A 13,681-nucleotide genomic window follows, 5' to 3' on the forward strand; every position below is an offset into this window, starting at 1 on the left:
GCACAGCACTGCACCATACATTTATATGTATAACCTCAATAAGTGACTGTTTTGTGGGAGTTTGAAGTATTTATGAACAGTAGGATAAATAACCAAATAACCAGAGATTCTTATTATTTATTCAGGCTTCAGCACCCAGGAGGGATTGACTGAGATCTTAACAACAGCGGCAGCAATACCTCAGCAAATCCTTATTATCCAGCCTTCAACTATTTTTACCCTGGAAAACAATCTCGATTTTTGACTTTTCAAAGTTGTGTATGCTCCAGGTTAATGCAAGGAAAGTATTAAAGGTGGGAATATGAAGGTATATGTATAAATTTTAGGTACTGAAGGCTTTAAAAATAATTAACATCATCAAAAATGCTATTTTGAATGTTATCATGGCTATTATGCTTTTACTTCCTGACTTTTTGATGAATAAAGTAAGTTTAATGAATCAACTAAAAAGCTGCAAAAATGTTTTTAAAATGTGTTCCTTTTATTACCTATCAGGATTACCTGATGTGCAGGACACATGATACCACACTCACAAATGCCTAATATTGGTCTTTACGTGGCCATTGAGTCCTGTTGACTTTTCACTCATGTGCTCTAGCATTATGGAATCTGGGCTGTACTTGAGTATGGAAATTCTCTTATAGACTTAGTTTTAATATTCTATTACACCTTTGTTAAGCCATATAAAAGTAATCTGTTTGTGTGTAACTGCCAGATACACCACCTGGAATTCCAAGTAAGATAAAGAAGAGGACCTTTAAAAGAGGATGGAATTTTGAGGGTAGGATCGCAAGGAAGACAGCATGAACGTATTTTTTTCAATGCAAATAATTTTTTTGTAACAAAAAAAACGAACTACTTTGGTATGATCTTAAGCAAAAATATTCACTGAAATAGTATATGGATGAATTCACCTACTTACAATTTTATGGTTTCTTTGTAACTAATAAACGTGAATCTCAATCCTGCTTTATCTTTGGTATTTATGAGTCTTCTTCCTGGGCTTCTCTCTTTATATTAGAATTTGAGTCACTGCAATTTATTTTTCCTTACCCTTTCTGATTGCCTCCAGAGACACAATCTGACTCCACAAACACTGGCTTCTGTCATTGGCAGGGGGCGAGGGCATTGTGAGCTGCAGGCACACCGGTGTCCTGTCTGTGGCAGGATGGCCAGTGTCCGCAAGGGGCCTTCCTAGTGGTCAGTGAGGAGTGGTTGTTCCCTCCTCCTCCATTTTCCTTTGCTGGGTTCTGGGACTGAAATTCACCACCATCCTCCGCACCCTATGAGGTAAAAGTGGTAAGTGAGGCCGGGCGCGGTGGCTCAAGCCTGTAATCCCAGCACTTTGGGAGGCCGAGACGGGCGGATCACGAGGTCAGGAGATCGAGACCATCCTGGCTAACACGGTGAAACCCCGTCTCTAGTAAAAAATACAAAAAAATAGCCGGGCGAGGTGGCAGGTGCCTGTAGTCCCAGCTACTCGGGAGGCTGAGGCAGGAGAATGGCGTAAACCCGGGAGGCGGAGCTTGCAGTGAGCCGAGATCCGGCCACTGCACTCCAGTCTCGGCGACAGAGCAAGACTCCGTCTCAAAAAAAAAAAAAAAAAAAAAAAAAGGGGTAAGTGAGCTGTAGCCCTGGGTAAATTCTGGAAGTGATGAAATGGAAGAATCAGAACTTTAAAGTCAACCATTAAAATAGGGGAGCCATTTTTTCCTCTTAAATTTTCAAAGAGGAATTCAGGAGGGAGATAAACAGAAACACATATTTGGTGCCCCGGAGCTGCCTTTCCGAGGAGGATCAAGTGGTACGTCCTGCGGAGCTGTGTCCTTTACAGACAGGGTGTGACCTGGGGTTGGAAGAGAAGAGAAGAGAGCAGAAAAGCAGGACAGATAAGTGTTCAGGCCAGTAAAGACAGAGCCTCCCTGAGCATGGAACTGCTCTGCAGTGAGTTGCCATCTGGAGGAGAGGGTTGTTCTTTTCTCTTGGCGAACTCCCGCTTCTCTCTTCCAAGGCACCCTTGCCCTGCATGGACAATTCTGGCTGAGTCTTGAAATGTACACTCCTGGCTCAGGGGACCATGGCTGAGCTGCGGATGACACAGGCTCTCGACCAAACTTCAGTCTCCTCTGAGCCCTTTTCTTCGTGAGGCCTTGACCTTGCCACCCTACTCCCTGCAGAGCCCAGTTTAGCAAGAATCCTGCTTAGTCAGTTTCCAGAGTATTCTCCCATCCTTGATATCTGATCATCCTTGATATCTGCTCAGATTCCTCATCTGTCACCCTCAGTGTGTAAGTCCTTGCCTAGTTCAGTAGAATCCTGTTAAGTGGGTTTATCAAGAATCCTCTACACTTGATGTCTCCTCTTAGAGATTTTTCATTCACTGACCCCCAGGAACTTTGCTCTTTGGCTATAAACCCCCAGCAGTCTTCGCTGTAATACAGAGCTGAGCCTAATCTCTTTCCCCTATTGTGATGCCCCTGTTACAATAGCCGTGAATAGTCTTCCTTACCTTTTTAATAAGCGTTTGAGTAATTTTTTCCTTTGATAGCTTGGTACATCAAACAGGAGCCTGACTCCTAAACCATGCTGTTCGGGTGTGCTGATATTGTTGACTGGAATATAACCTGATTTGGAAGTGACAAGTGACTGAGGTGAGTGCCTGCAGGACCAGGTGACATTCCCTCCCGCCAGAAGCAGCCTGGGGACCTTGTGCAGTGCTGAACTTCTGAGCCAAGGCCTTGCCAATGCAGCTGCAGCTGAGGCTCCCCGCCGGGAGCGTAGAAGGCGCTCTCAGACGCCCATTGCCCCTCCGAACTGCCGCTGGGAGAACTCTGGCCTTGTCTCGCTTGCGCAGAGGGCCTGGTAGCATCCTCCTCCACCAGACCCCTACTCTTTGGAACCTCCCTAAACCCTGGGCAGCCTGCGGGGACGGCGGCCGCAGCAGAGAGCTGGACACTGCGCAGGCCAGGCAGGGCCAACCCGCTCTCTACTATTCCTGGGAGAAGCTGCTGCCCGCTGTCTGATTTTTAATTTCAAAATCACGCTTTGTCCTGCAAATGTTGTCTATTGTTTATTTTAGGTCAAATAACCCCATAAATACGTAAGTAAATAAACTGGTCACTTGCAGAGATCGTGGGGGAGGGCACGGCGCCCTGAGCTGCAGGCGACGGAAGGTTGCAGAAGCCATGGGGCGCAGACCAAGTGGAAGCTGAGCAGCCACCTCCCACTCCCCGCGCCGCCCCCCAAAAGGACGCACTGCTCTGATTGGCCCGGAAGGGTTTGGGAACTGCCCACCCTTTGGGCTCAGGGCCAAAGGCCGCACCTTCCCCCAGCTGCCCGGGGCTACCAGCGCGCTGCGGCCTTGCCGCCGGCACCTCGCGGAGAAGCCAGCCATGGGCGCCGCCGGTTCCTCCGCGCTGGCCGGCTTTGTCCTCCTCGCTCAGCCCCGGCCCGGGTGGCTCGGGGTCGCCGTGCTGGGACTGACCGCGGTGGCGCTGGGGGCTGTCGCCTGGCGCCGCGCATGGCCCACGCAGCGCCGGCGGCTGCTGCAGCAGGTGGGCACAGTGGCGCAGCTCTGGATCTACCCTGTGAAATCCTGCAAGGGGGTGCCAGTGAGCGAGGCCGAGTGCACTGCCATGGGGCTGCGCAGCGGCAACCTGCGGGACAGGTACGGCCGAGCGCGGGCGCGGGGCAGCGCTGATCCGCCTCGGGCAAGGGTCTGAGAAGGGAGGAGTGCAGGGGAGGTCTGCAGAGTCTGCTAACAGGTCCTTCCTCCTATTACAAAGAAACTGGGAGTTGGATGAGAAAAGGCCAAAGAGAAAAAGGAACCCTCAGCCCCCAGCATCAGATCCCGGGGCTCTGGGACTCTGAGCACACGGACCCGTTTTCCCGGGTTGGGCGGATTTCCACCTCTCACTGGCTCTTTGGCGTCATGTGCTCCTGCTGAGGTGTGGTATCGCTCCCAGGTGTCTGCCAGTGAGCAAACTTCTTAATCTCCATTTAGTGGAGGTGGCTAGCTTAAAGAGATTGGTTCCCAGTAGCTTTATTTTCAGTGACTTTCTTGAGATCTTGGGGAAAGCTGAAACTGTAGAGTCCAGCCCTCCAAGAGCGCACCAAGGCGGGGCTCATAATAGTAATGACTGCAGTTCAAGGAATACCTTCAGGCGCGGTGGCTCACGCTTGTAATCCCAGCACTTCGGGAGGCCGAGGCGGGTGGATCACCTGAGGTCAGGAGTTCGAGACCAGCCTGACCAACATGGTGAAACCCCATCTCTACTAAGAGAAAAAAAAAAAATTAGCCGGGCATGGTGGCGCGCACCTGTAATCCCAGTTACTCAGGAGGCTGAGGCAGGAGAATCGCTTGAACCCGGGAGGTGGAGGTTGCAGTGAGCCAAGATTATGCCACTGCACTCCAGCCTGGGCGACAGAGGGAGACTAAGTTAAAAAAAAAAAAAAAAAAAAAAAAGGCGGGGGTGGCATTGCAGATGCTATTTTCCCCAATTGTCTCAAGCACCCTTGTGGATAAAGAAGCTGAGTTCAGAGCCACACAGCAGAGGAATCAGGACTCTTATTTTCTTTAGCACACTGGGGCTTTGTAAAGAGTGATCTTGTTAATGTTCTGTCTGGGTTCTGAGAGCTGCGTGGATTCCTGGGGTTCAGCAAAGGCTGCAAAACCCGGGAGCTGGCGGCTTTGTCCTCTTTAGGGTCTGGCTTCAGACCAGCCCCGGGTCTCATTGTGAGGCTGCACTTGAAACTCCTTTCCAGAGAAGCCCTCGCAGCTCAGCAAGTAACACAGGACTCATGGGAGCTGTAACCTTTTTCCTACCAGCTCCCAAGACAGAGGGCAATTCATGACATAGTTGAAACGTTAGTGATACATGCATCTTTGCTTCAGGAAGAAAACCAAGGATCCTAAATATTCCATGTTTTGGGCCAGCCGCGGTGGCTCAGGCCTGTAATCCTAGCACTTTGGGGGGCCGAGGTGGGCAGATCACGAGGTCGGGAGATCGAGACCATCCTGGCTAACACGGTGAAACTCCGTCTCTACTAAAAAATACAAAAAATTAGCTAGGCTTGGTGGCAGGCTCCTGTAGTCCCAGCTACTCAGGAGGCTGAAACAGGAGAATGGCGTGAATCTGGGAGGAGGAGCTTGCAGTGAGCGGAGATCGCATCACTGCACTCCAGCCTGGGCGACAGAAACACTCCGTCTAAAAAAAAAAAAAAAAATCCATGTTTTGTATAGTAGACTCTGAAAAGTGGTAGAATTTACTGAATTAGTTTTTGTAGGCCCGAGAGGCAAAGGGCCCTGGAATTTTACTACGTAGATTCAAAAAGCAGTTTTTGAGCTCATATTACAATAGATGATAAGAAGAGCTGGCCTTTGTACCAGACACTATGATAAATTCTTTATTTTCGTTCAACACACACTCCCAGAAAGTGTGATCAAGAGAAGCCAACACTGGCTTACAGTCCTAGGTGATAACCAACTAAACAGAGGTTGTGACACGTGCCAGCGTGCCAGCATAGAGGTTGCAGTGCTGGAAGCTGGCTGGAGCCATCAGGGACAACTTCAGAGAGGAAGTAACAGCTTGAACTGAAAACCGGAAAATAATTCAGAACTTGCTGGGCAAGTAAGTTGGGAGAAGAACTTTCCAGAGAGAGAATAAGCTGGGCAAAGGCACTTGGCTTGAGAGGATGGTGTATGCTGGGGAAAGGCTGGCACAGTCTGTGCCGGGTTGTCCAATCTTTAAATTTCCCTGGGCCACATCGGAAGAAGAATTGTCTTGGGCCACACACAAAATACACTAACACTAACAATAGCTGATGAGTTAAAAAAAAAAAATCACAAAAAAATCTCATAATGTTTTAAGAAAGTTTATCAATTTGTGTTGGGCTGCATTCAAAGCTATCTTAGGCCACATGTGGCCCACGGGCCATGGGTTGGACAAACTTACTCTAAGGTATTTACCAAAAGGAACTGTGACATAAATAGGGTGAATGTTCTTTGCAGCATTGAGTGTGGAACCTTCATTATGATGTTACTCACAGTAGTCAAAAGGTGGAAACAACTAAGTGTCCATTGATGGATGAGTGGATAAACAAAATGTGATATATACATGCAATGGAATACTATTCAGCCATGAAAAGGAATGAAGTTCTGATATGTGCTACAACATGGATGGCCCTGGAAAACATAACGCTAATTGAAATAAGCTAGACACAAAAGGACAAATATTGCATGATTCTGATTATATGAAATGTCTAGTAGATAAATTTATAGAGACAAAGTGGATTAGATGTTACTGGGGGCAGGGGGAAGGGGAAAATGAGGAGTTATTGCTTAACTGGTACAGAGTTTCTGTTTGGGGTGATGAAAAGGTTTTGCAAATAGTGCTGATGGTTGCACAACACTGTGAATGTACTTCCTGCCACTGAATCGCATACTTCAAAATGGTTAAAATCACATTTAAAAAATTCCATTCTCTGTTGATGGACACTTGGGCTGTTACTACTTTTTTAGCATTTTGAATAAAGCTGCAATAAAGATTGATACACAAATATCTGTTTGAGTTCCTGTTTTCAGTTCTTTTGGGTCTGTACATAGGAGTATGCTAGGTATTTTATGTTTTATATCTATTTTACTGCAATTAAAAAAAATGTATAAAAGACTGGCCTGTGTGAAGACCTCGGGAGGTAAGAATGGCTGGAGCAGCAGCTGGATCATGAAGGGCTGTGCATGCCCTTGCTTGGGAGTTGGCTTTATCCTGAAAGCAGGAACCGTGGAGGGATTTTGAATGAGGGGGTCTTAAAGTTAGATTTGCATTTTAGAAAGATCTAAACTGCCATTACCAGGAAGAATATTAGGGAGAATATTCACCTGCTGGTCCCAAGGATTTGGGGCAGGGCAGGCCTCTGTCTGTGCAGAAACGAAGTCTGATAAAAGGGCAGTTAGGGAAAGGGCTTATACTGAGCATATTTTTCTAGTGTAGCTGAACAGCTCAGCCATGATAACCTGCTGGAAGTGATGCAAGAAATATATTGAACGACCTAAAGTACCAGCCATATTTTTTTCTTATGTCTGGAAATCTCAAAAGCACATGCTCACTTCTATAACTGTAATCATTTGATTAGCATGTACTGAAAGGATTGAAATGACAATATGTTTTGTTTCTTTGGTAGCTGAGAGACAACCTACAAAAACGTATTGTTCTTGTTCTGGAAATGGCTCTTTCTATTGCCCTTATGTCTCCATTTATCTTTTTTTCTAGGAAGTACCTGTAGACCAGGAATACTGGGCCAGAGAAAAAAATACTGTCTAGTTTAGCAAATTGCAGAATGGACAGCACTGAATATTGGAACATAAAAAGTTTTTAAAGGTGGGGGGCTGGAACTGGCAGAGTATAAGTGGCAATGCATGTTGCTCAGCTAAACTGCATGCTCTGTGAACAATATGAGCAACAGCCCTCCTGTTTCCGCCGATGAGAGCCCATTGCCTACCGGATGCCAGGCACTGTGTTTCCTCCTGCCCTTAAAGTCTTTCTGTAAAATAGATTCTTGTCATCTGCTTGGAGCATGTTTAATGAAAGCGTTCAGGCTTTCTAGAGATTGAGATGAAAATATAATTAACATCTTTGATTTCTGTGCCATCAAAGAGCTCAAACTGTTCTCTAGATATGTTGGATGCTTGAGTGGTTATTAAACCCTTTGAAATTAAGTGACAGACTGAGTCCTGTGTGCTGATGTTTAAGACAGACAGACACACACTCTCAAACTCACACACACCAGGCTTATGGGGAAGAAGTCAAAGATGACAACAGTGTCTAATTGGAGCTCCTCCAGAGTCTGGCTTCCTGTCATACTAGTTCACATATATCCTGTGTTTTGAAAATGGCAGGTTTTGGCTTGTGATCAACCAGGAGGGAAACATGGTTACCGCTCGCCAGGAGCCTCGCCTGGTCCTGATTTCCCTGACCTGTGATGGTGACACCCTGACTCTCAGTGCAGCCTACACAAAGGATCTACTACTGCCCATCAAAACGCCCACCACAAATGCAGTGCGCAAGTGCAGGTAAGGAAAGGGCAGGTCGTAGCCCTTGCATGAATGAATAGTCATGCAATTTTGAGAAAGCGTAAACTCTAGAGGGAATCCTGAGAAACATATCAATAATGAACTGTTGATTGTGTGTGTACCATATGTAAAACCAAGTCTTCAACATTATGAAGATCTAAAAGAAGGAGAAAGAAGGAAGCAGCTTCAGAAACTTGTGTTGTTGAGATGACAACAACACATTGAAAGTGCTATGTAGAAACCCATGAGAACAAAAGCATATTGTCATGTCAACAAGAGAAAAATAACAGCACCCAAAGATCAAGCACAAAAATGGGGTAGGAGTGGTGGGGGCGAGTGTCCTAGCAGAGGTGAGATTCGATCTACGTATTCTCATAGAACTTTTTCTACTTGGCTTGGAAAAACTGGGTACCTTCCAAATCTGAGTTAGGAAAGGAGTTGCAAATGGCTATGTGACCCATAAGATTTAGTTCTAATGAAAGAACCAAAATAGAAAAGAACAGCTCTAGCTAGAAGAGTGATCCAGCCAGTGGCTGCTCAGCGGTCAGTGTCAGAATGAGGCTGGGGATGCAGCCCAGGAGGGTGTTGTGTACAGAAGCCCTTCCCTCAACATCAGAAGGGCTGCAGCGAAGCAATTCTAGGAAAACTAGCTTTGCCTCTAAGCAGTCATGTCTAGAGTTGATTTCTTATCTCATTACGGCAAAATTAAAGTTGGTCTAGTTATATTCTTGTTATAGTTTCTGCATTTGGAATAAAAATGCACTGCGAATGTTACATGTAGTTTATAGCCTATCATAAAAAAGTAGTATCACCTCAAAAAATGTAGTTATCTGAAAAATGTCTAAAGACCCAGAAAAGTTCACAAAATGCAACACTGATATAATTTCTACATTTTAGTTTTAAATATGATAATATACTTTTATTGAAATTGGTGGTTTTTCAGATTAAAAAAAGTGGTACATATTCATTGTTGAAAAATTGGGAAATACCAAAAAAAAAAGAAACAAAATCTGTGATAACTGTAATTAATATTGTGGCATATTTTCTTTCTGTCTCTATGCCTGTTACTTAGAAAACAAATGGAAATAATACAAAAAATCCTTTCATATTGTTTATATACTTAAACTGATAAAGTTGAGTATTTTTTCATATTGTTAAAAAATCTTTAAGGATACCATTTTTCATGTTGGCATAATATTTCATTGTGTGGGTGTCCTCTAATGCATTTTAACATGCCCCATGATTAAACATTTTGATTGTCTTAATTTTTTTCCAGATATTAAGAAGAATGTGATGAGTATCTTGGCATAAATCTTTGTTTATATCATTTGTTGTTTTCTTAGGAAAAAATTCTAGCAGTGGTTTTGTTTGAAATAAGAATATGGATCCTGCAGGCTTTTGATACATCTTGCTAAATTGTTTGCAGAGTGGTTTCACCAATTCCATTGTAACCATTATATTAAAAAATATTTTGCCATTTTTATGAGCAAAAACGATAATTTCTTGTTACTTTAATTTGCATTTTTCCCTGAATGAGGTAAGATTTTAAATATTTATATTGCAATTTGTATTTCATGTTTATCCATGTCATGATTTGTGTTTATTTGCCATGGTTAGATATTTACCCATATTTTCTTACAGTTAATTTTTTGTTTAATTTTCAATTCATTTGAAATTGTTTCGAAACTTTTTTCACAGTCCCATATGGGCATTTGGTCCATGCCCAAAAGACTAAACAAGGGCATGCTTGGAAATTGCAAACTGAAAAGGCTTAGACATGCTACGGTAGTATACAGACTCTTCATCCAAAGATTCCAAGGATCTTCTGGACTCAGGTTTCTTTTGACAGCCCAACCTATTCTCTTATGAGGAAGTTGTAACCTCAGCCCACAGTTTCTTAAAGATTTCTGATGAGTTCTTGGGGCTCTGGGGTCACTTTCAGAAGGTCGTGATCACAGGCAGTACACCTGTTTTCATGGTTGAAGATGTTACTTGATCTTCTCACGTGCCTTGCCTGCTACTAATAAGATACAGAGAATTAGGGACTTTTGCTGTGGATTATTCAGGCAAACGGCCTCAAACCTCAAACCATCTCAAGCCATGCCTACGTTATCTTTGTCAAAGGGTCAAAGGTTATAGAAGCATCTGGAATTTTATTTTAATTCTTTGCTTGCACTCTTTGGGACAGTGTACAGGTGGAGTGCTGGGGCCAAGATACAGCAGAGGCCAGTGAGAACTCAGGACAAACATGGGAGGAGCAGGAAGAAGGCAGAACAAATTCTACTCGCTGAAAGGCCTCAAGTTCTGGGTGATTATGAACCTCAACCCCAGGATCTAGAAATAGAGGTTGCAATGGAAATCAGTGTCAGATTAACAGGGCAGATGCCTAAATGGCCCAAGATAGATGCAAATGTTTTGACTTTGTAAAAATAATTATTGCGAACTGAAGCCCTGAGGAGTCAAAGCAGCCTTCCTGTTTACATCCTCTGCTGTGCGCCCTCACACCCTCCTGTAAAAGCAACTAAGGGAAGCCCTGGGCTGCCGAATGGCAAGTTGAGACTGAAAGGGTACCTTGGTGAGCTGTAAGGGTTTGACTCTGGAGAAAGGAGGTTGATTTTTTTTTTTTTTCTTAGGCACCAGCAAAGAGGCGTCTAACAAGGCAATGACCTTCAAGGCTGTCTCCATACCTAGATATTTGGTAATGCTGGCATTTCACAAGATGCTTCTGAAATCAGCATTTCAGACATTAAACTGCACACACACACAGACGCTAAGCCCTTCACATACACTCAGTTCTAGAACTGGTGAATTTGATTTTTGGGGAAAAGTAAAAAATTGTTTGGAGCTAAACCCTGTGAATAAGAAAATGATAGGACCATTTTTTTTTTTTTTTGGTTAAAAAGTGAGGTTAGGCTTAAAAGTAGTAATAAGTAGATATGATTAATAATAGGTTAGAATGATTACTTCCCAAGGTGACTGCTCTGAAAGGTAATATCCATTTGGGTGTATAAATTTGGGTACATTTATTTTATTCATTTTATTTATTTTTCATCTTGATCCAGAAAAGGGTAACACAAACACTCCTGGTCTTTGTAAATGTTCTCATTACTTCATAGGCCTTGGGTGCATATTTCAGCCCTCTGATTCTCAGGAAGTTAATTTAGAATGGGTGGGGTGACAGTGTGCGAAAAGGTATCAAGTCATATACTACAGCAGTGCACTTTTCTACATGAGTGTTACACTTCTGAAGTTTTTAAACATTTATGAAACCTTTGAATACACTAATCCCACTGCTTTATGTAACCCAGACACTGTTAGTAATGATTTCTCATTTTAGATATAAAGCAATAAAATAAAATTATATAAAAACATATAGGATACTATACTCTATATTATTTCACAATATAAAAATCCATTTGTACATTATTATTAGAGAATGGATGCTTTTGTTTGATTAAATGTTTGATTTGTGGACTAACTATACAAAGATAGCTTGAAATAACTTGGTTGGAGGACCCTAGGTCATTACCGCCTACTGAGCACATCCCAGTCCTAAGAATTGTTTGGGGGCTTCTTACAGATTGTTCCTAATCCTCACAACAAAGTTGTGCTCCTACCCCCATTTTATTGATGAAGAAACTGAGTCTCAGAATAAGAAACTATCACCAAGGTCATGGAGCTAGTCATTTGTGGAAATGGAATGCCCAGCCAAGTAGATTTACTTGATCCACTAAGCTTTCTCAAACTTCCAGCATTTGCATAACACCACCATGACAGTAGGCCAAACCATAAACCACCTGTGCTCTTATTTATTTAATGTTTTTCTTTAAATTGATTCAGCTTAAAAACTAATCTTAAACACATTTATTTAAAAAAGAAACTTTATATAGCTACCTATATCATTTGCCAGGTATATGGCTTTATATGACTACCTATATAATTTATATATATGGGTTTATATATAAATTTATGTGGCTACCTATAAACCTTATATGGCTACCTGTATACAAATTTTATATTGCTACCTATATAATTTGCCAGAAATTAACAAACACTCAATATGCTAAAACATTACTAAATTCTAGCTAGAAACTGTTGCCTACAGAGGTCTCTGGACCTAAGGTGTGTTCTTTCTTTGTTAGAAGAGGTGATTATCAAGTGTTGCTAAAAGGTAAAGATTTATTACCACTAAACGGAAATTTCTCTCTGTGCAATTCACTGTTATTTAATGCTATACCCAGGTGCCATCTGCAGTTATCTTGAATGCCAGCAGTGGCAATGGTCCTGCACTTTGTGAAACGCTGGCCTACACCATAGCATTTATTTTCCTCTCTATAGCTGTGAAATTCATATAACGCCGAACAGCCCTGCACATGGCTATGTGCTGGAGAGTAGGAACTTCAAATCCTACAAAGTTATAACTTGCCATCAAATCTAGTAGATTATTATTGTTATTATAAAATAAATAGACTATTACTGTTAATGTTTGTTATATATAAAGTTATTATCTGTAATGTTTTAGACTTTATAGAACATTTTCATATTGTTGCTGTTACTATACTGGCAAAGTATAGCCAGGCCTGTGAATAAAGATTTCTGGTCGCTATTCAGCTGGGTGAACTAGATTTTGCAGTAATTCTAAGTTTACACTGATACATTAGTTTTCTTCTGGAGAACTCAGTACATTTTCAAATATATGATTTCATTTCATCCTCCCTGCATTCCTTCCAGGTAGGGAGACACAGTTGTACAAAACTTGATTTTTTAAAATGGGGAAAGCAAAGCTTAAAGGGGTGCTTTCACTTTCATGTGGGCTGACGCAGGTTTGGAGTCAGAGCCAGCACTAAAATTACATCTTCTGGTAATTAAGATATGACAGTAATGTTACAGCTAGAAGCAGCTTTTCTGATATAACTGGCACATATTAGGGTGCATGGATTTTCAAAGACATGTCTGCCCTTTGTTCCTGCCACCCCTGCAGAGTCCATGGCCTGGAGATTGAGGGCAGAGACTGTGGTGAGGCCGCCGCCCAGTGGATAACCAGCTTCCTGAAGTCACAGTCCTACCGCCTGGTGCACTTCGAGCCTCACATGCGACCGAGACATCCTCACCAAATAGCAGACTTGTTCCGACCCAAGGACCAGGTGAGAGGTTCTGCTGCCTCTATTGGTAGAAAGCAGTCACCCCCAGCCCGGCGGGCTCAGGTGGCATCTCTGATGACCTCGGCTCTCTTGTTTTCGGGGCAGCCCTCTGGTAGCTTAGACCACAAGCAGTAGGCAGAAATAAAGCCCTTCCCTTGGAAGCATCATTTGTTTCTTCATTTGGGGGACTCTTGAATTTTTGCCCTTGAGCATCTACCTTCCTATTTGTGTAAGCATTCTGATGCCAGTAGGGTTTCAAAACTGTCCTGCACCAGTGTTTTTTTTTTTTTTTCATTCCATTCTGTAATTGCACGTGGAGTCCAGAATTTTTAGTTTGCAGTTGTATGTCAGATTCCAGCTATGTGAGTTGGCATGGGTGTGGAGATACACAGACTCAAATGATCAGCCTTAATGGCATAAAGCTCTAAGGATTCATCATAAAAGCAGGGTTGGTAGCACCATATACTGCTTT

General features: G+C 43.1%; 2 protein-coding genes across 19 annotated transcripts in view; both read left to right on the plus strand.

The window, feature by feature from the left end:
• The window catches only part of MTARC2 (mitochondrial amidoxime reducing component 2), a 36,233-nt gene extending 35,260 nt beyond the window's left edge, over positions 1-973 (plus strand). For both annotated transcript variants that reach the window (XM_045397464.2, XM_074036811.1), the window contains one exon: positions 126-973. The gene's annotated coding sequence lies outside the window, so the exon portion shown is untranslated. The remainder of the gene's footprint in view (positions 1-125) is intronic.
• A 2,365-nt stretch (positions 974-3,338) lies between these two features.
• The window catches only part of MTARC1 (mitochondrial amidoxime reducing component 1), a 41,652-nt gene continuing 31,309 nt past the window's right edge, over positions 3,339-13,681 (plus strand). For 12 of the 17 annotated variants that reach the window (XR_012433303.1, XR_012433305.1, XR_012433299.1 and 9 more), the window contains exons 1-3: positions 3,339-3,667; positions 7,895-8,068; positions 13,050-13,212. Coding sequence is in view for 10 of the 17 variants with exons in the window: in XM_074036787.1 (XP_073892888.1) it covers positions 3,393-3,667; positions 7,895-8,068; positions 13,050-13,212 (612 nt within the window). In the remaining 7 variants the exon portion in view is untranslated. The remainder of the gene's footprint in view (positions 3,668-7,894; positions 8,069-13,049; positions 13,213-13,681) is intronic. The other 5 variants (XR_012433329.1, XM_074036804.1, XM_065542195.2 and 2 more) reach the window with 1 other exon arrangement.

Source organism: Macaca fascicularis, chromosome 1 (genome assembly GCF_037993035.2).
Source record: "Macaca fascicularis isolate 582-1 chromosome 1, T2T-MFA8v1.1".
Classification (NCBI taxonomy): domain Eukaryota; kingdom Metazoa; phylum Chordata; class Mammalia; order Primates; family Cercopithecidae; genus Macaca; species Macaca fascicularis.